This window comes from Gymnoscopelus braueri, assembly GCF_963280865.1.
Source record: "Gymnoscopelus braueri genome assembly, chromosome: 4".
Classification (NCBI taxonomy): domain Eukaryota; kingdom Metazoa; phylum Chordata; class Actinopteri; order Myctophiformes; family Myctophidae; genus Gymnoscopelus; species Gymnoscopelus braueri.
Window position 1 is genome coordinate 15,140,431 of NC_137605.1, and position 26,937 is coordinate 15,167,367.

At 41.2% G+C, this 26,937-nt stretch overlaps 1 protein-coding gene across 2 annotated transcripts; it reads right to left on the minus strand.

Moving 5' to 3' along the window:
• Positions 1-1,803: 1,803 nt before the first annotated feature.
• LOC308084169 (voltage-dependent calcium channel gamma-7 subunit-like) lies at positions 1,804-21,271 on the minus strand (the record flags this gene model as incomplete). 2 transcript variants are annotated; one of them, XM_080426708.1, is made up of 6 exons in its annotated part: positions 1,804-1,882; positions 2,144-2,361; positions 5,089-5,234; positions 15,364-15,504; positions 20,404-20,490; positions 21,076-21,271. In XM_080426708.1, 6 exons carry the CDS (start codon positions 21,269-21,271, stop codon positions 1,804-1,806), a joined length of 867 nt encoding a protein of 288 aa, XP_080282834.1. The 2 variants fall into 2 exon arrangements, with proteins under 2 accessions (XP_080282834.1, XP_080282833.1); XM_080426707.1 differs by having other exon boundaries at positions 1,804-2,361.
• Between the last annotated feature and the right edge of the window lie 5,666 nt (positions 21,272-26,937).

Sequence of the window (26,937 nt, forward strand, 5' to 3'; positions counted from 1 at the left end):
CAATCAGACTGCAATGTGGACTATAATACTGCATTGATCTGATGTAAGAGTGTGTGTGTGTATTTCTGCTGTTCTGTTGCAGTGTCTTCAGAGTCCATCAGAGGGTCCAAACTCAGTCACACCGTGCCAAAAGCTTTCATTCATCAATTACAGTAATGACAACATTAAATATACAAGAATTCAATATGCAATCCCTATGTACAATAAAGTTAGAAATCTCTTAAGACAAATATGTAACACAGTTAAAGTCCATTTCTCATTTATATATATATGTATATATATATATCGTTTCTGTTGGGTGGGAACCTCATATGTTCAAAACTGTTACTTTTCAGGATTAAATTTCAAAAGCATCAAAAGTAGCAGATCTGCAAGCTCAAAACGCGCCGCAAAGCGGCGCGTTTTGAGCTTGCAGATCTGCTACTTTTGAAAAAAAGTTACAATATGGAGATAAGAGATTTCTGCCCGACAACAGCGATATGTATAGCCTACTGTAGGCCTAATAGTTTCATCTCCATCCCTCATATATACCCTGTCGATGCTGTCGGGCGGAAACCTCGTATCTCCAATAATTTCAATATTTTTTTATTATTTTTAATTGATAACAACGGAACGGCTTCGGACATACAAGGTTTCCACCTGGACGGCGACGCTATATGTATTATTAATATATAAACGATAACATTCATGTACAGTGAGCTTATTTCAGAAGTAACTCTATTGTTAAGTCAGAATTGTAATACTTCCTATCGGTAATAATGATAATAATAGTAATAATCATAATCGTTGGACATTGCAGTTATAGAATTATGAACTAGGAGTGGATGGTGTAAGAAATTGAGAGAAGTCAGGGATGTATACATAATATTATTCCCCCCCCCCCCCCCCCCCCCCCACGTATATATATCCTCAGTAATAAAGTAATGGTTGTACAGTCTCTTCATGTATAAAACTATGTGTGTATCATATCATACTCAGTCGTTATAATGAGACGGTGCTTTCAGTGCGTCGGACATTTTTCCGTGTGCATACGAAACCCCCCCCCCCCACCCCCCCTGCTCCATTCCCTGATGCAGCACTGCAGTATCTTCTCATAGTACTGCATCCCCCCCTCTGCCTCTCTCTCTCTCTCTCTCTCTCCCCCTCCCTCTCTCTCTCTCTCTCCACTGGTGCCTCCTCCCATGTTGCTCCAACTGCTGTAGCCTCCAAAGTCTCTCATTGTTTCTCTCTCTGAAGAAATGTTACTATCATTAGCACTGCCTTTCCCCCCCCCCTCTCCACAGGTTTTCTCATGTCCTTACCCCCCCTCCTCCCCCATTCTTTCTCAATCTCTCCGTCAACATCTCGTTATCCCTTTCTGAAGACCCAACCCCCCCCCCCCCTCCTTCGTTCGGCCTCTTCTGTCCGTTACGTTACGAGTGCGTACCCCCCCCCCCAGATGTGTGACACTCACGTTATTATTTACCCTGCTTGCTCGCTTTACCAACTTCAACTGGACCTGAGTTGGCTCTCTACTACCGTCCCCCGTCACCCCCGTCTACACCAAATCTCCTCGCCCCCCAAAAAATTGCCGGTCTACCAGCGTTGGGAGCTTGCAGATCTGCTATTTCCTGTGGGCTATAACCTCAGTTCAAGTGGCTTGAATGTGTATGTGACTGTCACATTAATGTCTGTTGGGGAGGAAAGTCAGTGTGTAACCCCCGTGCCTCCACCAGCACCACCCCCCACCCCCGCCCCCCACCCCCACCCTAAGAATGTAACCCCCCCCCCCCCCCCCCCAGCCCACAGCACGCTCTCCCCTCTCTAACAGGGGGAGGCGCTCATGTGCATGTGGGCGTGGTAGTGCGGCGGGGGGACGGGGGACGGCGGCAGTCCCAGGGGGCTGAGGAGGGGCTGGCCCCCCGGGGGGCCGACGGAGGCGGTGGAGTGCTGGCGGGGCAGGGTGTGCGTGGTGGGGTAGGCGGACGCCGAGTGGGAGGGGGGCATCTGGTGGTAGCTGGCCCCGGAGGATGACCCGGACAGGGGGCCGCCGCCGCCGCCGCCGGACTGGGGGCCGGGCTCCCTCCCTCCTCCTCCCTGCTGCTGCAGGGGGTTGCCCTTCATCGGGGGGTTGTTGCCGCCGCCGCCGCCGCCGCCCCCCGACGGCGGGGTCTGGTTGAGCTGGATGGAGATGTCGCTGGAGGCCTCGGAGGCGCTGCGCCCCCTCTTGGGCGGAGGCCACGAGGACTCGGGGTGGAGGAACTGGCCGCTGTAGTCGCTGCTCTCCGACAGGCGGGGGCGGTAGAGGGCCGGGTGGGGGCGGTACATCTCCTCCTCGGCGTAGCGCTTCATGAAGAGGTAGACGGACATCACACCTGCACCCTGACACACGCACACAACACACACACGCACACACACACACACACACACACGCACACACACACACACACACCTTTATTACCTACTTTTATACTCTGTGTACAATCTCTAAAGACAGATTCTGCTAGCAGCAGAATCTGTCAGCACCACTAACGTAAACATGTAGTGTTGTTGTTAGTAGTAATACACACAGAAGCACCCAGGAGGAAGTGGACTAATAAAGGGGAGGAGCCTAAAACGATTTCCTGTTTTAAACCCAAAAAAAAGGAGGTGGTATCCCGAGAGGCAAAAACCGAATGGGTTCCCAGACTGCTCTGTGTGGCTTCTTTCTTTTATGTTTTAATGTATCGCTCTACATATCACCACTGTCAGGCAGACAGTTTTTCTTTTCTTTTTTTTTATGAATCAGTGCCCTATTTTACTTACTCTGACAGTGTCCCGCAAAAGTAGCAAAACTAGGGAGAGTTAAGAGGAAATGTTGAGGATGTTTCACCTATAATGACATGCACAATATAGGGATGCTACGTTGAAAGTGGTTAAGTCTGTCTGTGGGTTTTATGAATATTTAACCAATGGAATGTATTAACCACAACATTGGTATCCCCCTGTATTTGTCAAAATACTTCCAAAACGTTAATGAAGTCCACGATCATAACACCAGAGGCAGCTCCACGAATCATGTTCAACCAAGATTTGGCTCAACAAAGGGAATGAACTCGTTCTCATGCTATTCAACAAAAATGTGGAATGCCCTACCAAAAGGAGTAAAGGAGTGTAAAACCCTACTCACTTTCAAAACTGCCCTAAAGATACACCTTCAGGAGGCTGCAATTCGAAAATGGCCCCTGTCTAAGTCTTAACCTACCCCCCCAACCCCCCCCCTTTTCTTTTTCTTCTCTTGTACATATTTTTCACTCTTCATACCAGTAACCTGTAAGCTGATTGTATGACGTTCTGTATAGTAGTGTGTATATCTGTCTGTCTCTTATATGTCATCATGATTTGTGTGCATGAGGAACTCATTTTAAACAAGCGTAGTGCTTTATGAGCCTTCCAGTTTAGTAGACCTTGTATTGTGAATTTGTACTGTTGTTCTCATGTCTTACTAAATAAAGTACATCAATCAATCAATCAACCCATTAAGACCGGGAACGCATCTGTGTCATTTTTTTATTTCTTTGGGCTATTCAAAAATAGCAGATATACAAGCTCAAAGCGCGGCACCGAGTACCGCCCTACGAGCTTGTAGATCTGCTGTTTTAGAAAAAACGTGAAAATATGTGCACGTCTTTGAATATATATTTTTAAAGCGAAGATTTTTAACTCAAATCTTTGCTTCTGGGGGGTCCCTGGAACAACATTTTTTAGATGGGGGTCCGCAGCCAAATACATATCATTTTGGGGGTCCTTGACATGAAAGAATTTTGAGAACTACTGATATTATAAGTTTCATAAGTTTTTTCCCAAAAAAAATTAGGATTTAGAAGACATTTGTAGAATCCCCCAGAAGCAAAGATTTTAGTTACAAATGACAACGATTTTCAAAAATGTGCCGTGCTATGAGCTTGTATGGATCTGCTATTTTTGAATAGCCAAAGACATCTTAAAATGACATGGAATGCGTTCCTGGTCTTAATGGGTTAACAAGAGTTGTGAGTGAATAAATATTGTCTACATTGGATCCAGTGGAATACGGGTTATTTCTTTCCATTCCTTGAAACCGTTTTGGACATACAAGGTGACGATAATTTAGCCCGACACCGACAGTGAGGATATTTTAATGTGTTGTTGTACTCTGTGTGTAGAGAGAGAGTGCAGAGAGAGATGAAATTGAGGACAGGCAGAGAGGGATTAAGCTGAACTCAGTCAAAATGCTTAGTAGGGAAATCTTTTTTTTTGTTTAAGCTAGAAAATCTAACTATGAGGTGAGGAAGGAGAGGACAATGACATTAAGTCATTATAAGTCAAGGATTTGTGAGGCTGAAAGGTAAGGGGAGGTGTGTGTGTGTGTGTGTGTGTGTGTGTGTGTGTGTGTGTGTGTGTGTGTGTGTGTGTGTGTGTGTGTGTGTGTGTGTGTGTGTGTGTGTGTGTGTGTGTGTGTGTGTGTGTGTGTGTGTGCGTGCGTGCGTGCGTGCGTGCGTGCGTGCGTGCGTGCGTGCGTGCGTGCGTGCGTGCGTGCGTGCGTGCGTGCGTGCGTGCGTGCGTGCGTGCGTGCGTGCGTGCGTGCGTGCGTGCGTGCGTGCGTGCGTGCGTGCGTGCGTGCGTGCGTGCGTGCGTGTGTGTTAGAATGCTGCAGTTACGGTACTCTCAGTTTCACTATAGACCAAACACACAAGGAAAAAAATAGACACCCAAAGAGAGAGAGAGGGGGGGGTGGAGGGGCGGAGCTTAAAGTGTGTGTCCACTGCAGCACATTACAGCTGTTGTGCTGACAATGGAGAAAATGGTGAGAAGATGAGCAGAGGAGAATATCATAGAAGACTGCACCACACACATACAGTATACACACACACACACACACACACACACACACACACACACACACACACACACACACACACACACACACACACACACACACACACACACACACACACACACACACACTGCAGTGTGGCGTATCCATTGACACTTCAGAGAATGCTAATCTGGTCAGCTGGTTGTGCGCTCTGCGTGCAGCCAGCTACACACCTGCACGCACACATGCACACACAGCTTTCCTAAACGAACCTCTTTGAGCAGGAAGGAGGAAGCAGCGAAAGCGAAGGACCAGCCGTAGTGATAATGGAAGAACTGCTCTGGTTCCCTGGGTCTGTTCATCACCTCATCATTTATACTGGAGATGTACAACACCAAGCCCACCACCAGACTGAGACCTGAGAGAGAGAGAGAGAGAGAGAAAGAGAGAGAGAGAGGGGGGGGGGGGACACATGTTACAATGGCTTTTAAATGTGTTCTTTTTGGCAAGCACCATCGTACAATGGAGTATAACAAACTAGGCTATATGATATTTCTTTATCACCCAAAAAGTCTATAACAATACTATTGACAATTCTATTGACATACAAATAACACAGTCTGTCAGTTATGTAACATAGGAGGATTACATTTTGTGTTTTGACTTAGGCAATTGTAAACTTGACTTATTTGTGGAGTTACTGACTTACTCCAGACTCAGGCAATGGTTGTTTGACTAGTAAGGCCAAAATAAATTGACCCAAGTCACATTGTCTTTGACTTAGGCAACATAAAATGGCCTACAGTTGGTCACTCTCTTGACATAGGCCATCATACTACTGGGGTGGGAACAGCATGATCTTTTCAACAAGGATATAGGCAATTTTACCAGAGGCCAGTGTCCTGAAGCGCTGATTTGGGCAAAAATAACAGGCCATTATTTTAAGAAGGTGACAATAACTAGGCTTTAGTAGCCTCTCCAGACATGTTTCCACCTGTACAAACCCCACTCAACACTTGCAAATCTATCCAATCTCCCCTCATCATCCCATTAAAAATGTTGCATCTACTGTACACACAATTCAGAAACCATGCCTCATTTGACTGCAATCAAACTGAGTTCATGAAAAAAAGTCTAGGATAAAATGAAGAAAATGTGCACTCGAATATTAAACTGTGATATTAAACAAAAGTAGAAACAACCCTGCATCTCAATTATTCCATGAACCTACATGAGCGAGATTAAGTCGGTAAATGTTTCTAAATGTCGGTTTGGATATATTTTGGGTTAATTGCCTGGCCCTAGCATAGTGAATGTCTTATTTAATGCATACATCGCACTAAGTCCTTGTTCACACGTACAGCACATGTTCTTATAAATACTGTATATAGTGAAGTGTCCTGCAGGCAGCACACGAGTTGAGTGCAATCATCTCCCCATGGAAAACAAAGCACATCAGGCTTTCAAAGACCGAGGCTGCCGCTGCACCCTCTCCGGAGAAAAGACACTTTCATTCACAGTGCGCGGAAGTACTCTGATTTCTTTACTTAAAAAGTAGCAATATGACAATATTGAAATACTCTGTTACAAGTAAACGGCCTGTATATAAAGAAATACTTGAGTAAAAGTGCAACAGTGTTGACATCAAAAAAGTACTAATATTTTTCCAAATTTGTCCAACTCTTTGGAGAATAATATGTTATCTTATATGATATGCAAGCTTGTATATTGTATATATTTCCGAATAGCTGAAGTGTAAATGGTGCTTTATACGTGGTTAATGTATTGTATTTCTAAATCTGCAAAGTAACTACAAACTATAAAGTTCTCCGAAAATCGTAGTACTACAGTATGTAGCAACATTTGCCCCTGGCGTTGCAGTGGAGTGGAAGTATAACTATAAAGCACAGAAAAATGGAAACACTCAAGTAAAGTAAAAGTATCCCAAACTTGAGTAAATGTACTTAACTTTCGTCCACAAGGCTAGAACCTTCCTCAGTTAGCATGCACGTGTCCTCCCTGCGTGTGTTACACATGCATGACACACGCCATATGGCCCACCATGACCGATGAGTCCGTGTTCACGGACAACTACATCTTGCATGTCTTTGCTGTCGGGCAGAAACCATCTCTATACTCTAACTTTTTGTGCTTTTTTTCCCCCTGTAAATTAACGCCCTACTTGATCATACTACAGCGTCACACAAATTGAATTTGAATTTGAATCCTGAAAAGTGACAGTTTTGGACATAATGAGGTTTCCACTTGACAGAGACGATCTTTATTGTCCCATTACAAGAAAGTTGGGTGAAATTCTTAATTGCAATCATTGTCGTCTCAGTTAAAAGACAGATAGAGAATTAGAGCATAAAAAGAGAAGAGAGGAGAGGAGGAGACACACAAAGTGCATAATGGATAACTAATTTGCATAATAAATTGGGAGAATGCATCCTATTTCATATTTCAACATTTGATTACCCCCCCCCCCCGCCCCCATTACTTCATCATACAAGAGTGTCGCACAAAAATAGAGAAAATATTTTCACTGTTTTAAACCGTTTAATTTTTGTTTTGTTTTAACCCATTAAGACCTGGAACGCATCTGTGTCATTTTTTTATTTGAGCTAAAAAGTATTATTTTACACTTTGGTTATTCAAAAATAGCAGATATACAAGCTCATAGCGCGGCACCGAGTGCCGCGCTATGAGCTTGTAGATCTGCTATTTTTTTTTAATCATGAAAATGTGCAAATCTTTGATTATATATATTCTTTTAAAGCAAAACATTTTAACTCAAATCTTTGCTTCTGGGGGGTCCCTGGCTGGAACAACATATTTTGAGATGGGGGTCGGCGGCCAAATACATATAATTTTGGCGGGTCCTTGACATGAAAACGTGTGAGCACCACTGATATAGAAACATACATTTTTCAGAATACTGTTGGGATTTAGAAGACATTTGTAGAATCGGCTTCAGGTCTATAGGGTTAAAAAAGGAACGGTTTTGGACTTAGGAGGTTTCCACCCGACAGCAACACGATATGGGGGGGGGATGTGGACGCGGGGGGGTTTCATCCAAAGCCAGATGGCACATGTTCGTCTTTGTTGGAATGTAAAATTAAAACAGCCCCGGAGCTGTTAAGTGGCCACGGCCTCCCTTTTATAGCCACCATGTCACGCTTCATGGGAAAGTCTAAAGTGTGTCACTGTCACTCACAGTGAAAAAGAACATCGCTGTCTAAATAAGTAAAAGCCAGAATACAGAAACGCATGCAGGCACCAGCAAAAGCACCAAGGTCGGACAAAACAAAACGGGTGCAACACATGCAGTGGTGGAAAAAGTACTCAAATGTTTTACTTAAGTAAAAGTATCGATACTGCAATTTAGAAGTACTCTGTTACAAGTAAAAGCCCGGAATTCAAAATTTACTTGAGTAAAAGTACAAAAGTATTGGTATGAAAATGTAGCCTACTTAAAGTACCAAAAGTAAAAGTACGAAAATATTTGAAAATAGCAGATCTACAAGCTCACAACGCGTCGCGCTGCGACGCGTTGTGAGCTTGTAGATCGTCTATTTTCAAATAGCCTAGGTATAAAATAGGGCTAAAGTGGTTAATGTATGTTTCATAATATCATAATTTACATCTGAAAAGTAACTAGTAACTAAAGTTTTCAAATAATTGTAGTGGAGTAAAAATACAATATTTACCTCTGAGATGTAGTGGAGTAGAGGTAAAAGTATTGGAAATTGGAAATACTCAAGTAAAGTACAAATACCTCAAAATTGTACTTAAGTAAAGTACTTAAGTAAATGTACTTAGTTACTTTCCACCACTGAACACATGCAGACTTCACGATGCCAGCTCTGCTCGTGTTTTATGTCAGTGGTTCTCAAACTTTTTCATGTCAAGGAGGACCCCCAAAATTATATGTATTTGGCTGCGGACCCCCATCTCAAAAATATTTTGTGCCAGGGATTTAAAAAAAAATAGTAGATCTACAAGCTCATAGCGCGGCACTCGGTGCCGCGCTATGAGCTTGTATATCTGCTATTTTTCAATAGCCAGAGTATAAAATATGGTTAAAGTGGTTAAAATGATTGTGACGTTATATTAACACATTTTGCTGGGGACCCCCTGGTACCCCCCTAAGGACCCCTGGGGGTCCCCGGACCCCACTTTGAGAAGCAATGTTTTATATTATACTTCTAAAATGAATCAATCAATCAATTTGTTTGGGAAATGTAAACCCAAAACGCAATATTCTTTTACATGGTAATAACTAGCTGGAATTGAGTGGTGGTTTGAGAGAGCGGTGGTCCTCATTGTGGGGGTCCAGGGACCCATCAGGGGTCCTAAGGGAGTTCCAGGGGGTCCCAGGCAAAATGCATTAATATAGCATCAAAATCAGTATAATCATGTTTACACTAAATACATTTGTTGTGCACTTGTAGATTTTCTAAATATGTTGAAAATAAATCGAATACAATATGTTCAGATGGGGGTTCTGCGGCCAAATACATATTCATTTGGGGGTCCCTGACATCAACACGTTTGAGAACCACTGTTTTAGAGCTTATCTACTTGTATTCAATATCCCAGTGTTTGTTATGTAAGCAACAGAGCATGATGCAGCCGTTCATTTCATCCTTAGCTTTCTTATTGATGCTCTCTGTGCATTATTTGCATTAATAATGAATGCATTAATATTAATAGTTAATAGCATTAATAGTTATTTACATTAATGCAGTGGTTCCCAAACTTTTTAGCTTGAGACCCAAAAGATTAGATTAGACGTTTGCCCAGGACCCAAACTAGTGAATATAGCTGATCTACAAGCTTGCAGATCGGCTATTTTCACTACTTCTCAAACATTTGTTTTAGAACTTTATGGAATTTCTTAGATTGTTGGTATCTATTTATGAAATTATTTAGAAAAACTCGTTTCTAATTCATGAAAATCTTTTGAAATAATTCAAAACAAAATGTAGGAAATGAAGGGAAAAAAAGGGGATATCTACTCACGACCCATAAAAATGGACCCGAGACCCACAAATGGGTCCCAACCCACTGTTTGGTAAACAGTACATTAATGTACTGCAGTACTGCACATGTCATTGATGCAGAATGTGTGTATACCCTAACGTTTTGTGGACATTACACTCCTAGGTTAACTGATGTGAAACTGCATATATTCAACTAGGGAGGAACCAGCAGACTGGGATAAAATATTCATCAAGGGGAGAAAAGCAAGAACGTTTGAAAACAACATGATTGAACTGGCCCTGAGTTGATATCTTGCAACAAAATGGCACCACAGCAGTGAGAATATCATTATTTCTGTTCATGAGAATATGGCAGGCTGGCAGCACTGCAGTAGTATACCATTTTAACAACAGATCGTTCCCGTAAAATTATGAATAAAGGGAATATTATACTGTTAAATGTTGGCACTTGTTCTATGTATACAGAATCAGTTCGGATTGTGCAGACTGACTGACTGACTTCCAGGTTTTTGGAAATTAGTTGGTAACACCACAATTCTATGCTATTATTGTGCTATAATGTTCCAAATTCTCAGCCATGTGCATGTGCTGAATGTTGAGTGACTATAGTTGCAGCTATAGTTGAGTCTCCCTGCGTCTGTGTGATTGAGTGTGAAATCCGTGAGGGTTTCGTATGACCTGAATTACACTCATCTTCTGCACTCTCATGTCTCCCTATACAGCCAGGGGCCTGTTCCTCAAAAGGTGAATTAAAAAAGCCTGGCCTTAAGTCAAATCCAGGCTTGACAAAGTCGGGTCCGTATAGCCTGGTTTATTCGGTTCCTGGAACGCCAAGCCAGGCTGAAAAGGAGCGACTTTGTCGAGCTAGACCTTGTCAAGCCAGGCTGTGTCGAGCCAGGATAATGAAGCCAGGCTTCACGTATTTCTATAAAAGACCATGAAAGTCGATAGCAGAATCCTTGAACTTGACCAATCACGGAGTCCAAAACCAGAGAGGCGTTCTTCTCTGTGGCTGAACAGCAGCACTGCAGCAGCTCATGAAATCATACAAGGAAGTAAAATGTATTTAAGCAAGAAAGGAAACGCGACCGCAATAAATAGATCCAGGGAGAAAGCGTGGCAAAGTATTGCAAGCACAGAGAGATTTGGGTTGTGTTGTTACCTTGCCATCATGATGTAACTCCAAAGGTGGACAAGAAATAAAAAATAATTTCTCCATTGACTAGAAATTGATAATTTAAAATATGCTCCTTATTGACTTACAAAGAGGCTCCTTTAAACCTGTAACTAATAATTTACATATATATTTCAATATATTTATATATATGTATATATATATATATATATATATATATATGTATATATGTATATGTATGTGTTAGACATTTTTTATAATATTTTAAGAAATTGGTAATATATTATCAAACATCTAACAACAATATGAACTATAGTGTTAACAGAGTGATGACATATCACATGAGTCATTGTGAAACAATTATGATTCATGGTCACACACTATTTCAGTAATATAATTACATTGATTATATCTTATTGTATTGATTTCATTTTATTTGAATGCAGGGTCATTCAAATGAGTCCATATACAAACACATGTGTTGAATTAACTGTGGAAAAACTTGAAGAACAAAGACACTGGATTAAGTAAGCTTGGCTGTTAGCCTGCTCCTGACCAGGCTAACTTCACAGCTAAATTGCCATGGTAACTAAGCTAGGCTTGCTTCAATTTTCTTTTGTGGAATCGGATAAGGCTAAACTTAGCCAGGGTGAACTGGCTAAACTAATCTTCAAGATAATTCACCTTTTGAGGAACCGACTCAGCTCTAATCCTGGCTAAATTAAGCCAGGATAGGTGATAAAGCCAGGCTTTAGCTCTAATTCACCTTTTGAGGAACAGGCCCCAGGGGAAATAGACGGGTACATTTTGCGAGACCTGGGTCGGACTTTTTTCCGTTGTGACTTCAGTTTTTCGGTCAGTTCTGTGGCTTCTTCCCATAAAATGTAAGTTGTTTATTAGCGTTTTTGTGAAACACCCCTACAGTCTATGGCAGTGGTAACCAATCTTTTCAAGCCCATGAGCACTTTTTATTCCAATGCGTGAGCCGAGATCTACCACTACAGATGATTTGCCAAAAAACACTTACTAAGACATTGTCATATTTACGTTTGCAATACAGCCACACAAAGGTTAGTCTAAATAAGAATAAACATGGATATCTGTGTAATCAATGCCAACACATTAGGAAAACATTTATTAAAAATGCCAAAATGTTAGCAAAATTTGAAATAAAGTTGTTTTGAGATATATTATAACTCTATGCTCCACAGAGAACTCTGCAAACGTATAAAAGACTTTCATTTACGACCTATGTCCACACACACTGTGTTTTATGAGCGGGAGGGCGCTTTGGATATCATCTTCATACTACTACTGTAGCACGCAGATTGGACACGTGCAATATGTTCGAATCCAGGTTGTGTTATTAGCACAGCGCGCAACGGAGCAGAGTGTCGGGTCCGTGGACCCCAGTGAAGCATTCGCTGGGGGTCCGGCTTGCCTCGCGGCTGCGGACAAAAAGTTCTCTCTGTGAATCACAAAGTGTGGAGCTGCCACGTGTGTGTGTGAGTGTGTGTGTGTGTGTGTGTGTGTGTGTGTGTGTGTGTGTGTGTGTGTGTGTGTGTGTGTGTTGTAACTGTCGCAGACAGGCAGACTCATAGGAACACATGCCTTGCCCAAACTGCAAATATTTTGAGTGAGCGCATCCCCGGGCATGGACAATTATATATCTCTGCTGTCGGGCAGAAACCAGCTAACTTGTTTTTCAGGAAATGACAAAAACAAAACAAAAAGTGGAGTTAGGAGGTTTTGTTCATCATTGATAAGAACAGCTGAATGGACCTCCAAGCTCACAATGAGGTTGGAGGTCAAAAGGGGGTGGAGCCTGGAGTCAGCAAAAAACAGCTAACTCCACCCCCTTTTGGTGGAGTTAGCTGGTTTAGCAGAAAGTTTGAGGATCCAATGGAGCTTTTTAATACTTTTCATTGGTTCAATATGTTTTAATCAACACACGGACGTAAAGGGTGTTCAATAGCACTGATTTATGGGGAAAAAATGAAAAAGCGGAAAAATGGAGTTAGCTCGTTTCTGTCCGACAGCAACGACATATAATTTAATAATGCTTTATATCAATAGCGAGTGATACACCTAGTATAACCATAATACCTGATGATTATGTTTTAGGGGGGGGGGGGGGGGGATCACTGAAAATCACGGCACCCCGTCTTTAACACTTTTCATTGGTTAAATAGTTTTTATAAAAGCCACAGACAGAAATAGCCTAACCATTTTCATTTTCACCTTAAATATTTTTCAAAAAATAGCTGATAAATCTACACGCTTGTGAGCTTGTAGATCGTCTATTTTCACATCCATGAAGCGTAGGACATTCATTTACAAAGAAAAAACTAAAAAACATTTTAAATATGGAGATATGAGGTTTCCACCCGAAAGCGATGATAGCTTTAGCACAGACTATAAACTATACCCCTTTCCCTTCACATTACACCACCACTATTGGTGGTGTAATTGGACTGTTACGGGTCCATTTGGTTCCATTGGTACACTCTTATGGGGGTCCTTGAAATTAAAAACTTTGAGAACCACTGTGCCACACTAAATGGAGCAGAGTCTTAATTAATTGGTAAGACCTCTTTCCAATATGGCGGCTGTGCCTAAAGCCTATTGGTTGAAAACGGTGCCCATCATTCTCTCACATGTGGGAATGCGTGAAGATGAAAATTACTGCCACTTGCTGGACAAAAGGGTAAACTACAGCAATGCAGTTCCCTGACTCCCTGAAAAAATAAATGTATTCTGTTTATGCAGTGTACAACCGGTCATATTTCTCAATCACTTACACTATACCTAGTGCATTTGTTCTTAATGTTCTTAATTAATTCATCAATTAATTCATGTATTTGATTTAAGGTTTCAGGTAGATTACAGTTTCTCTCTCTCACACACACACACACACACACACACACACACACACACACACACACACACACACACACACACACACACACACACACACACACACACACACACACACACACACACACACACACACACACACACACACACACACACACACACACACACACATATATCATGGTCAGTATCATGTCAGTATCATGTCAGTATCATGTCAGTATCATGTCAGTATCATGGTCAGTATCATGGTCAGTATTATGGTCAGTATCATGTCAGTATCATGTCAGTATCATGGTCAGTATCATGTCAGTATCATGTCAGTATCATGTCAGTATCATGGTCAGTATCATGGTCAGTATCATGTCAGTATCATGGTCAGTATCATGGTCAGTATCATGTCAGTATCATGTCAGTATCATGGTCAGTATCATGTCAGTATCATGTCAGTATCATGGTCAGTATCATGTCAGTATCATGTCAGTATCATGGTCAGTATCATGTCAGTATCATGTCAGTATCATGTCAGTATCATGTCAGCATCATGGTCAGTATCATGGTCAGTAACTGTCAGTATCATGTCAGTATCATGTCAGTATCATGGTCAGTATCATGTCAGTATCATGTCAGTATCATGGTCAGTATCATGGTCAGTATCATGGTCAGTATCATGGTCAGTATCATGTCAGTATCATGGCCAGCATCATGGTCAGTATCATGGTCAGTATCATGGTCAGTATCATGTCAGTATCATGTCAGTATCATGGTCAGTATCATGTCAGTATCATGGTCAGTATCATGTCAGTATCATGGTCAGTATCATGTCAGTATCATGGTCAGTATCATGGTCAGTATCATGTCAGTATCATGTCAGTGTCATGGTCAGTATCATGTCAGTATCATGTCAGTATCATGTCAGTATCATGTCAGTATCATGGTCAGTATCATGTGAGTATTATGTCAGTATCATGGTCAGTATCATGTCAGTATCATGGTCAGTATCATGTCAGTATCATGGTCAGTATCATGTCAGTATCATGTCAGTGTCATGTCAGTGTCATGGTCAGTATCATGGTCAGTATCATGTCAGTATCATGGTCAGTATCATGGTCAGTATCATGTCAGCATCATGGTCAGTATCATGGTCAGTATCATGGTCAGTATCATGGTCAGTATCAGTATCATGTCAGTATCATGGCCAGCATCATGGTCAGTATCATGGTCAGTATCATGGTCAGTATCATGTCAATATCATGGTCAGTATCATGTCAGTATCATGTCAGTATCATGTCAGTATCATGTCAGTATCATGTCAGTATCATGTCAGTATCATGGTCAGTATCATGGTCAGTATCATGTCAGTATCATGTCAGTATCATGGTCAGTATCATGGACAATTATTTGGGGGGCCCACTTGCAGTATCCTCGTGGCCCACCAGGGGGCTACGGCCCGCAGGGCCACCTGTGGCCCACTGTCCCATAAGCCGAGGTAATGGATCAAAGGGTGACATGAAGGCTGCTCGCTGCCTTACCAGAGAGGATGAAGAAGATTCCGGAGACGAAGGCCAGGATGGTGCGCTGGGGCTTGATGTGGCCGATGTTACTGATGACGAAGGCCGTGAACACGAAGAGCAGAGAGACCATGGGGAAGGGCGTGGCCGTGCGCACCATCTCTATACGACACACACACACACACACACACACACACACACACACACACACACACACACACACACACACACACACACACACACACACACACACACACACACACACACACACACACACGCACAGATAACAGAGTTACAGCTGAAACCTTTTTTGCATACTACAGGTACAAGAGAAGTTTGCTTTCCTCTTGTTTCTCAGAGCTGAAATCCAGAACGTATTTGAATGAATAAATGTTTTATTTGAGCCCCTCTCTATGGTAGAGTATGTTAATATAATATAATCACATCTGCAGTGGTTGGAGGTGGTCTCCCTACAGGGATTGCCTCTTGCCTGAGCAGCAGATATTTGGTCTCCCACGCGGGGAAACCAGGTTTCAAATCCAACACACTCTCACTCCCCAAAATGCATATCGTGACTACTTTGGAAAAATATAACCAAATGTGAAACGTTTGACTGGAAGTGGGTACCCTTCCAGGCAAACAGTGTCATCCTGGGCACTTCCGCGCTCCAGGAATGCGGAAGTGCAGTTCTCAAACCCAAGACGTAAAAGGGTGAAACAGTTAAAACGTTGGAGGCCGCCGTGCCCAGCGCTACGAAGTCCGCCTCAGCACCATTCGAGTTGTTTTTTTACAACCAAGGTTTATGTTTTAGATTGTAATTAAAGTAAATAAAAGATGAGTGTTAACATTTTTTAATTTACTGCTTCCTATAGTTTTAGCAATTTTCGCGATATTTTTTACAGTGGGCGGGGGCATTCTGTTCATTGGCTAAATATGCCTTTTTTTAACACAATAATCCGGCGTTTTCTTTATTATTATTTACAATAGATCTTCTAGCCCCCAATAACTCACATCTGGCCATCAAAGACCACAGGACCTTTTTTATTGTGTAAAAAAAGGCATATTTAGCCACCGGACAGAATTGCTAAAACTATAGAAAGCAGTAAATGAAAAAAAAATAATACTCATCTTTTATTTACTTTAATTACAAGCTAAAATATAAACCTTGGTTGTAAAAAAAAAAAAGTTGTCCTTTAATGTCCCGATAGGGACAGAATCATAACTCATATCCCCCCCTAGTCAACATGTGCCTTTTTTGCCCCCGCCCCCCTTCCAGGGAGAATGCATTGTCAGATCATGTGTGGTAGGACAACTTTAGGAATTGTAGGCCACTTTCAGTGGTGGTGTAAAGTACATTTACTCAAGTACTGTACTTAAGTACAATTTTGAGGTACTTTTACTTTACTGGAGTATTTCCAATTGTCTATACTTTTACTTCTACTCCACTACATCTCAGAGGCAAATATTGTACTTATACTCCACTACAATTATTTGAAAACTTTAGTTACTAGTTACTTTGCAGATATAAATTATGATATTATTAAACATACATTAACCACTTTAGCCCTATTTTATACATGGGCTATTTGAAAATAGCAGATCTACAAGCTCACAACGCGTCGCAATGCGACGCGTTGTGAGCTTGTAGATCTGCTATTTTCAAACATGTAGGTACTTTTACTTTTGGTACATTTTGATGCCAACACTCTTGTACTTTTACTCCAGTAAGTTTTGAATTCCGGACTTTTACTTGTAACAGAGTACTTCTACATTGCAGTATTGATACTTTTACTTAAGTAAAACATTTGAGTACTTTTTCCACCACTGCCGTTGAGGAGTCAAAGGGGCTGATTGTCCTTTGGCCTGATTGTCCTTGGGGCTGACTGACGCGCACCTCTATGTGTCGCCTGCAGGTTTGACTTTTTATTTTAGCCGCATTTTTTTAGCCCCTTTTGCAACGAGAGCACATTGTTCAAGGATGCGTCATCAGCACATATCAGCGTCAACAACGTCACAGATGTGACACTTTCAGGAAACTAGAAAAAAGCGCCCTTCGGGCGTTTGGCCCCTTCCCTTCCCACATGAAAGAGTGTAATCTTTATCTTGTATATTAGATGTAGTCAGCAATGTTGTTTTATTATTTTTTTTTAAAGCAGAAGTCATCAGACGCTGTGTTATGAGTATGTGTAATTGAATTATTAAAACATTTATTTATTACGTTATTACAAGTTATTACAAACATTTGTTTGAATGCATGACTTATAAACAATGTTGTCAGTCAGTCCTCATCTCCCACAATAAAAACGTATAACTACATAGTCCGACCGACGTCAACATCGTGTGTGAATGGTCTGGCGCTCGATGCGCTCATGATAGTGTTTCATTGGCGCATTCTGTCAGAAACGTACGTTTAAAGAAAGGTGCTCTGTCTGCATTGTCTGTCATTGCAGTTTCACACCGGCATTATGGTCAGAAAATAAACAACAGTCTACTGTAGCGTGTCGAAACCACACACAGTGACATTCCAAAGTTTCAGAGAGCCTGCCTTTGGCACTTCTGTGGAACATCAGTGGATAGTCCAAGCCTTGTCACGGACAAAGGGGGGGATTTGCCAAGTGTGAAATGGTGCCAGGTTTGAATTGGCCTCTTTTCACACCAGGCAAATAAGGCACGACAATGGAGGGAAATAAATACTTTACAGGGAAAGATCAGGAAAAGTGAAGAGAAAATGTGGTCAACAGGTCAGATGTAATGTCTGTATAGTATACACGAAAAATAAAATATAGGGCTTAAGGGGTACGTATGGTTTGTAATAATACTCTACAATCTACAAAGTAGAGTTTAACTAAAGTTTTTAAATTATTGCAGGGGAGTCAAAATCACAATATTTGCCTCAGAGGTGTTAGCGGAGTAGAAATATAAAGTATTGTAGATAATGTATGCTCAAGCAAAGTGAAAGCACCTCAAAATTGTACTTAATTACAGTACTTGAGTAAATGTATACTTGGTTACTTTCCAACACTGCCGTCCAAAAACCTGCTACTACAGAAACACAGACTGATGCATGAGGGAAGGACAGGCCTATGTGGAGCCACGCTGTATCAAATAGCACTTCGCTGTTGTCGGGCAGAAACCTCTTATCTCCATCTTTTTTTTTTGTTGGTAAATTAACCCATTACGACCTGAGGACGATTCTACATGTCTCCTAAATCCCAACAGTATTCTGAAAAACGTATGTTTCTATATCAGTGGTTCTCTGACTTTTTCATGTCAAGGACCCCCAAAATTATATGCATTTTGCCGCCGACCCCCATCTCAAAATATTTTGTTCCAGGGACCCCCCAGAAGCAAAGAATAGATTTAAAAATGTTCACTTTAAACAATATATATTCAAAGATTTGCACACATTTTCACAATTTTTCAAAAATAGCAGATCTACAAGCTTGTAGCGCGGCACTCGGTGCCGCGCTATGAGCTTGTAGATCTGTTATTTTTGAATAGCCAAAGTGTAAAATAATGTTTTTCCTCAAATAAAAAAATGACACAGGTGCGTTCCGGGTCTTAATGAGTTAATGCCCTACTTGATCATACTACAGCGTCACACAAAAGCATCAAAAGTAGCTTCGAGCTACTTTTGTTTTGATGCTTTCGAATTTGAATCCTGAAAAGTAACAGTTTTGGACATATATGAGGTTTCCACCCCGACAGAGACGACTTGTTGTTACATCTTGTTTTTGACTGGAGGCTGGTTGTAATTAATGGGAAAGGGAGGCTGTAGTCTCAAATGGATTGTTTTACTGGAGAGAACACAGTATACCCCCTCTTATTGACAGACGCAGGACGAAAGGTTAATGGGACACTGAGGAAGAATTGTGGCAGAATTATATAACATTGTAATTATTGCTGTTTATATCTAACCTTCTCTTATAGTACCGTACGTTGTTTAGCTTTCTGCCTTATTATATGATATGACATGATATTTTGCAGCTTGCAGGAGCCAAAATGTCTCCGCTCCGCTAGACCTGACAGACATTGTTTTGGTACAGCAGCCCCAGGCCAGGTGTTACCAATGATACTAATGAAGGCTCTGTTCCATTCTGGCCAAACAGAGTCAGGGTGTTGATATAGACCATATTCACACGGCGGCCATGTTTCTATGAAGTCAATGAAAGTAGCCACCCCGGGTGGCGGCACTTTCAATGTTAAATTCCAATATGGCCGCCGTGTGAATATGGTCTATTGTGCATGTTAGCTCACTGGAAACACGGTGCTACACCGGTGGGTCTCAAAGTGTGGTCCAGGTACCCTCATGGTTCCTTGAGGGGGTTCCAAATGGCCCCTAACGGGTGTGTAACTCCGAGAGTGTACACGGGTCCATTCGGTTCCATTTGTACATTATCAGAGTTTTGGGGGTCCTTGAAATTAAATAGAGGACCACTCTGCTACGCTAAATGGAACAGAGCCTTAAAGGGATACTGTAGTTCACCCAAAAAAATACTTTTTTAGTAGTAGTAGTAGTAGTAGTAGTAATAGTAGTAGTAGTAGTAGTAGTAATATTAGTAGTAGTAGTAGTAGTAGTAGTAGTAGTAGTAGTAATAGTAGTAATAGTAGTAGTAGTAGTAGTAGTAGTAGTAGTAATAGTAGTAGTAGTAGTAGTAGTAGTAGTAGTAGTAGTAGTAGTAGTAGTAGTAATAGTAGTAGTAGTAGTAGTAGTAGTAGTAGTAGTAGTAGTAGTAGTAGTAGTAATAGTAGTAATAGTAGTAATAGTAGTAGTAGTAGTAGTAGTAGTAGTAGTAATAGTAGTAGTAGTAATAGTAGTAGTAGTAGTAGTAGTAGTAGTAGTAGTAATAATAGTAGTAGTAGTAGTAGTAGTAGTAGTAGTAGTAGTAATAGTAGTAGTAGTAGTAGTAGTAGTAGTAGTAGTAGTAGTAGTAGTAGTAGTAGTAGTAATAGTAGTAGTAGTAGTAGTAATAGTAGTAATAGTAGTAGTAGTAGTAGTAGTAGTAGTAGTAGTAATAGTAGTAGTAGTAGTAGTAGTAGTAGTACTAGCGATATACTCACTGAGAATGTTTGCAGTATTTTCCGTGGTGATCTCAATCTCCGGTTCGGTGAAATACTCTGATGCTACACATCTTCCATTCTCTGCCCCTGGGGACAGAGACACACACAGACAGCACATTCAAATGAAACCCTTAACTTCCATTATATGTCCCTGGGGACAGGCACACAGACCATTTACTGCCCTCTAAAGGTTAAAAACTATAGAAGGGTCAAACATGCCTCGGTGACCTTACTTCACTGCGATGTAAGCAACATACAATAGCTGCAGCTATTAAGACTTACTGAGCATGTGCATGACTGAGTGAGTGTTCAATTTACTATGCTATATTGTATACAAAATTATATCTATATCTATATCTATATCTATATCTATATATACATTCTTGAAATCATTTTCATATTTTCAGCACGCAACCAAGTGTAAAATCAGCCATTACGACGCCATCAAGGCACCGCCAAAATAAATTATAGTCGACTAAATCAACTGTAGATTTAGTCGACTAAAATCTTATGATATTTAGTCGACTAAAACTAGACAAAAACTACACTGGAGTGTGTGTGTGTGTGTGTGTGTGTGTGTGTGTGTGTGTGTGTGTGTGTGTGTGTGTGTGTGTGTGTGTGTGTGTGTGTGTGTGTGTGTGTGTGTGTGTGTGTGTGTGTTTTTCCCCGTACCGGCCACAAAGCAGACCCTCCAGAGGCCCGAGTGCAGGGCCATCTTCACCTCCATGGTCTGGTTCTGCTGCAGGATGATGCCCTCCACCATGATGAGCCAGTAGTCCGTGGACACGGCCACGCCCACCAGCAGCAGCCCGCACGCCCCGAACACCGTGGACAGGATGGTCAACGCACGGCTGCTGCACGAACTCATCTGGAGGGAGAGAGAGAGAGAGAGAGAGAGAGAGAGAGAGAGAGAGAGAGAGAGAGAGAGAGAGAGAGAGAGAGAGAGAGAGAGAGAGAGAGAGAGAGAGAGAGAGAGAGAGAGAGAGAGACGAAATTCTCAACGTTTTTCATTTTCAAAGACCAGCCGAGCGAGCAGTGTTGGACAAAGTGGACAAAAGCAGTGGTGGAAAAAGTACTCAAATCTAAAGTAAAAGTATCAATACTGCAATGTAGAAATTATGGGTGGGACGATATATCGCGATACTTTCTCCCGCGATAAATAATCGATATCCTCCCGGAAAATATCGATATAAAAAAAATATATATATTTAAAGTTTGTGATACGTTGTTTTTCCTACTCTGTATTTGTGTAATGATGATTTTGAACTGTTTGGTGCTATTTTATGTGTTTATGAATTGAATACAAGGACTATCGTGATATATCGTTGGTGAATTTTCATGCAATATATCGTGATATCGCAATATATCGATATTTTCAGATATCGTGATATATCGTTGGTGAAATTTCATGCAATATATCGTGATATCGCAATATATCGGCATTTTCAGATATCGTGATATATATTGTTATCGTGGGCCTAATATCGTGATACATATCGTATCGTGAGGTACCCATATCGTCCCACCCCTAGTAGAAATACTCTGCTGCAAGTAAAAGTCCGGAATTCAAAATTTACTTGAGTAAAAGTACAAAAGTGTTGGTATCAAAATGTACTTAAGTACCAAAAGTAAAAGTACTACAATGTTTGAAAATAGCAGATCTACAAGCTATAGCCTCCCTAGGTATAAAATAGAGCTAAAGTGGTTAATGTATGTTTTATAATGTAATATATCTATAACTGCAAAGTAACTAGTAACTAAAGTTGTGTGGAGTAGAAAGTATTGAAAAGTGTTAGTTAGGGCCGAAATTCTCAACTCTTTTCATTTTCAAAGACCAGCCGAGCGATTAGTGTTGGACAAAGTGGACAAAAGTAGAAATTGTGAAGTAGGTTTTCAGGAATTTTCAGAAATAGTGAAAGTAGCAGATCTATAAGCTCTCAACCCGTCACGTTGAGAGCTTGTAGGTCTGCCATTTTGAAACAATTCCAACAGTACCTCAAGCTTAACCCATTAAGACCAGGAACGCATCCGTGTCATTTTCAGATTTCTTTGGCTATTCGAATCGGATAATATCCCTTCTATCCTAATCCTAACAGCTTTTTGAAAAAACTTTGCTAAAATGTTGCTATATCAGTGGTTCTCAAACTTCAACGAACCCGAAAATGATTATGTATTTAGCCGCGGACCCCCATCTCAAAATGTTGTGTTCCAGGGACCCCCAGAAGCAAAGATTTGAGTTTAAAATGTTTGCTTTAAAAAATACATATTCAAAGATTTTCACAAATTATCACGATTTTTCTAAAATAGCAGATCTACAAGTTCATAGGGCGGCACTCGGTGCCCCGCTATGAACTTGTATATCTGCTATTTTTGAATAGCCAAAGTATAAATTATGGATAAAGTGGTTGCACAGATGCGTTCCCGGTCTGAATAATGCTTTAACTGCTACTCATGTCCACACACTCTGTGAAGAGGCACACGTATGAAACACAGTCCCTTGTGAAGTTCTGGATGAGTTCATACTTCCCCCAGAGCTTAAAGTAAAAGCAAAGTTGTTTTTTTTCTTATTCTTTTTCGCAAATGTGCACAGAGTCTCTCTATAAGAACGTTTTCCCCACACTGGCATATCTGTAGAATAAGCTTACAGGGCTAGCTTGGAGCCTGACAATGACATGAGACTCTGTCCCTGTCCACCACTAAAGACAATAATACAGACTGTGTGACTCAAGAAAGAATCAAGATCGCTGGTTCACAATCAGTTCAAAGCTGCTGTCTTAGAAGGATCATATAGATATTGTATAGAAATACTACTTCTTCTGACGATATTATGCATTGGGTTTGCCAGTATGTTACAGACGAGATAATAGAGGCTTTAAAAAAAAAAAAACACTTCTGCAGATTGAATACCTTGGAATTCTTTCGTTTAAATACTACTTTCTTCTTTTACATGCATTGATCCATCCATCCGGTATTTTTAAGCTGAGGCAGCATTCTTTTTTCTGTCTCTCTGAAGTTTAACCTATTCATTTGTTGTAGTCTGTGTACATTTTCCACCATTTAAGGATAATTCCTTTTAACAGGACGTTGATGAAAGTCCTTGCGGGCTTGTTTCCAATGAGGGCCTGTGAGCAATTAGGGGTTAAGAGTCTTGCTCAAGGACAAATTTCATTTCATCGACACATATGCTGGCGTGGCCTGGAATCGTACCTGGGGCAACCAGGGCCTCTGGCTCCCTAGGCGGGCTCACTAACCACTCAGCTATGGCCGCCCCTTAGTTTAGTTGTCTTGCTGAGCTATACATACTGTATAATGTGATCTATGTAAGCAAGCTTATGAAGTCAAATGCTTTTTATGTGCAAATTTGTAACAGCCGTGCCACAGTTGTCTGAAACCGTGTTCTCCATGGCCATGGTATAAATGTGCAATAACCTGTACGCAGCAGTGGTAGAAGAAGTACTCAGATTTTTCACTTAAAGAGGTGGTGCCATGGTTTTGCACTTTTTCTGTTTTTCATGTGTCTATGAGGTTGATAGAACTTCATTAAGCCCCTTGGTGGTGTTTTTATGGTGTTTTATGTCTTCTCTGACTATTTTGAGTTTCTTCCTGGAGGCTGAAACCTTGAGGGTCAAACATGCCAATAGAAAAACAGCGCTTTAGTGACAGAGTAAAAATATACCCTCCCCCTCATTATCATAACACAACAGGTGTGGGCATGAGGAGGAGGAGGGACTAGGACAGGTGGGTGGTGTTAAGGTGGTGGAGGAGGTGCTAAGGTGAGAACCAGGTATACTTAATGAACTGGAGGCGTGTCCACATAAAAACATAATTTTAACCTTTTCTGTACACTTTTTTGGAAAAAAATCTTCCTCCTAGTATAACCATAATACCTGATGATTACGTTTTAGGGGGGGGGGGGGGGGATCACTGAAAATCACGGCACCCCGTCTTTAAGTAAAAGTAGCATGGTGATTTCTGGTGATAAGCTTAGACTTTTTACAGGGACTTCCACATTTTGGTGGCATAGCAGTAGAACACATGTAACCCCTTGTTTGAGCCGAACCTGGGTTGAACGAGGTTAGTGGAGCTCCCTCTGGTGTTGTGCTTGTGTGCGTCTTTAACATTATTGAAGTAGTTTGACAGGTACATGGGTGTCTCTGCAGTATTGCGTATCTTGAAGACCAGGCCTATTGCAAGTTGCTGTATACTCTGTCCTCTACCCTGCGCCATCCTAGCATAATGAAAAGGGGTTAGGTGAGGTGTGAGGCCAAGCAGTAGCCTGACCAGTTTGTTTTGCCGGCATATAGCCATAGAGTTCACCATGACACTATCACTCAGACATAACCGTGAATAGCATACATGGGCAACTGGCCACCTTCACTTAATGCGGCCCACAGGTTAATATGGGAATACTGACATATTATTGATTTCAGCTGTTACGATTCCAAACATGCAAACATGACCCGCTTTAATTACTTCAGTCTATATTAGTAGCTTAATGACTAGTATTAAAACTCTATTGTCTTTTTTATGTCTAATGTATTTGTGTTTAAGTTCAAGTTCAAGTTAACATAAGTGTAACTAAATGTATTTTAAATTAATGTTACTTTTCAGGATTCCAATTCAAAAATAGAAAAAAATAATTCAGGATTCCAATTAAAAAAATATCAAAAATAGCAGATCTACAATAGTAGATCTGCTATTTTTGCTACTTTTGTGTGACATAGAATGGCGAATTAATTTACGAAAAAAGTTACAATACGGAGATAAGAGGTGTCTGCCCGAGTATATGCAATGTGGCCCTCTGGAGTGAGTGTGGAAATATAGTGGCCCTCTCCATCATCAATGTTGCCCACCCCTGGTATATAGAGTTCGCTATGACTCGGCCATAAACATAAAGAGTTCCCACTGCAGCTACACCCAAGTACTGTGTGGCGTGTGTCATGCGGACCGTGACAGCATGACATCAGACCCCAAATAAACCGCGTCGTCATGGCATCAGACTCCGCACAAATCATAGAGAAATAAACGCGATCAGTAATAACTGTGACAGGCCTAGCCCCGCCCCCCTGGGCTTCACCTGCTTCAAAAGGTGCACAGACGAGGGAAAGAGGGAAAGAGGCCACCTTGACCCTGATGAAGGCCGCACGCAGGAAAGGCCTTGGTCTAACAATAAAGTTGTTCTATATATACTGTGTTATATATACTGTACTCTGTACAGTACACGTTATTGCTGGAGTTTTGACCACTCAGCAGAGCATCTCCAGTGATCTATATCAAGACAGGTAACTTTGTTCCCATTTCCCTGTCCATCTTTTTTTTTAATTTTAGGTTTTTATTATTATTTATTTCAACCCAATTTTTCCACCCAGTGCCACTTGTCTAAGTAATCCTGGGCGCTACACTCCCTCTGCCAGCCTAGGGAGAGCCCAGTGTGGGGGTCCTTGATATGAAATAATTTGAGAATCAATTGGCACAGAGCATCATAGCGCTGCAATATACAATTTACAATTCAGGCATTTAGTAGATGCCTCTAAATCCTGAGCGATATACAGTATAGAAGCAAGGTAGTCACCCATTAAAAGGCTTTGTTCAGACAACAGGCTTATCTGCTTCGTTTCTCAGATTATGATCTTTAGTACAGACTGTCCACACTGTTATTTGCAAGTGTATAACGCTGTGTCAAGCCAACATCTTATCCACTAGCCTATAAAGGGGAATTCCCCCTTGGCAGGGGGAGATACTAGGCTTCTGGTCATCCGTAGTGTTGCCAGACTCTGTGACAGAAACAAGCAACCAGGTCTAGGAGAACAAGCTCAAAAGAAGCGACTATGGGCCACATGAGCACTTTAAACATACATCAGCTATTTGAAAATAGCAGATCTACAAGCTCACAATGCGTCGCGATGCGACGCATTGTGAGCTTGTAGATCTGCTATTTTCAACAATAAGCAGACCTTGCAACAACACACATACAAGTGATCAGATCGAATGTATGTATCTGCATTGGTTGCTGTGGTAACGATAACCACATAGCTTAGTATAGTAGTATAGTAATGCTCAACTTATACTCTGTCATATACAGTGGTGGAAAAAGTACTAATATTTTTGACTTGGGTGAAAGTATCAATACTGCAATGTAGAAATACTAAGTCCGGAATTACATTTACTTGAGTAAAAGTACAAAAGTATTGGTATCAAAATACTTTTGGTACCTAAAGTACCAAAAGTAAAAAGTAATCATTATGCAGAATGTCCCATTTCACAACTTTTCAAATACATGTATAAATATCTTTTGAAAATAGCAGATCTACAAGCTCACAATGCATCGTGATGCGACAGATCTGCTATTTTTGAATAGTATGAATGGATAAAGTGGCTGAAATAATTGTGATGCTATTAACTACTTTAGCTGGGGACCCCCTGGAACACCCCCCAAGCAGGGGCGGCTGGTATCAATGGGCTAGTGGGGCTAAGCCCCCCCTATGTTATTGAATAAAAATGAGAAATTATTATTATATATATATATTTTTTTTT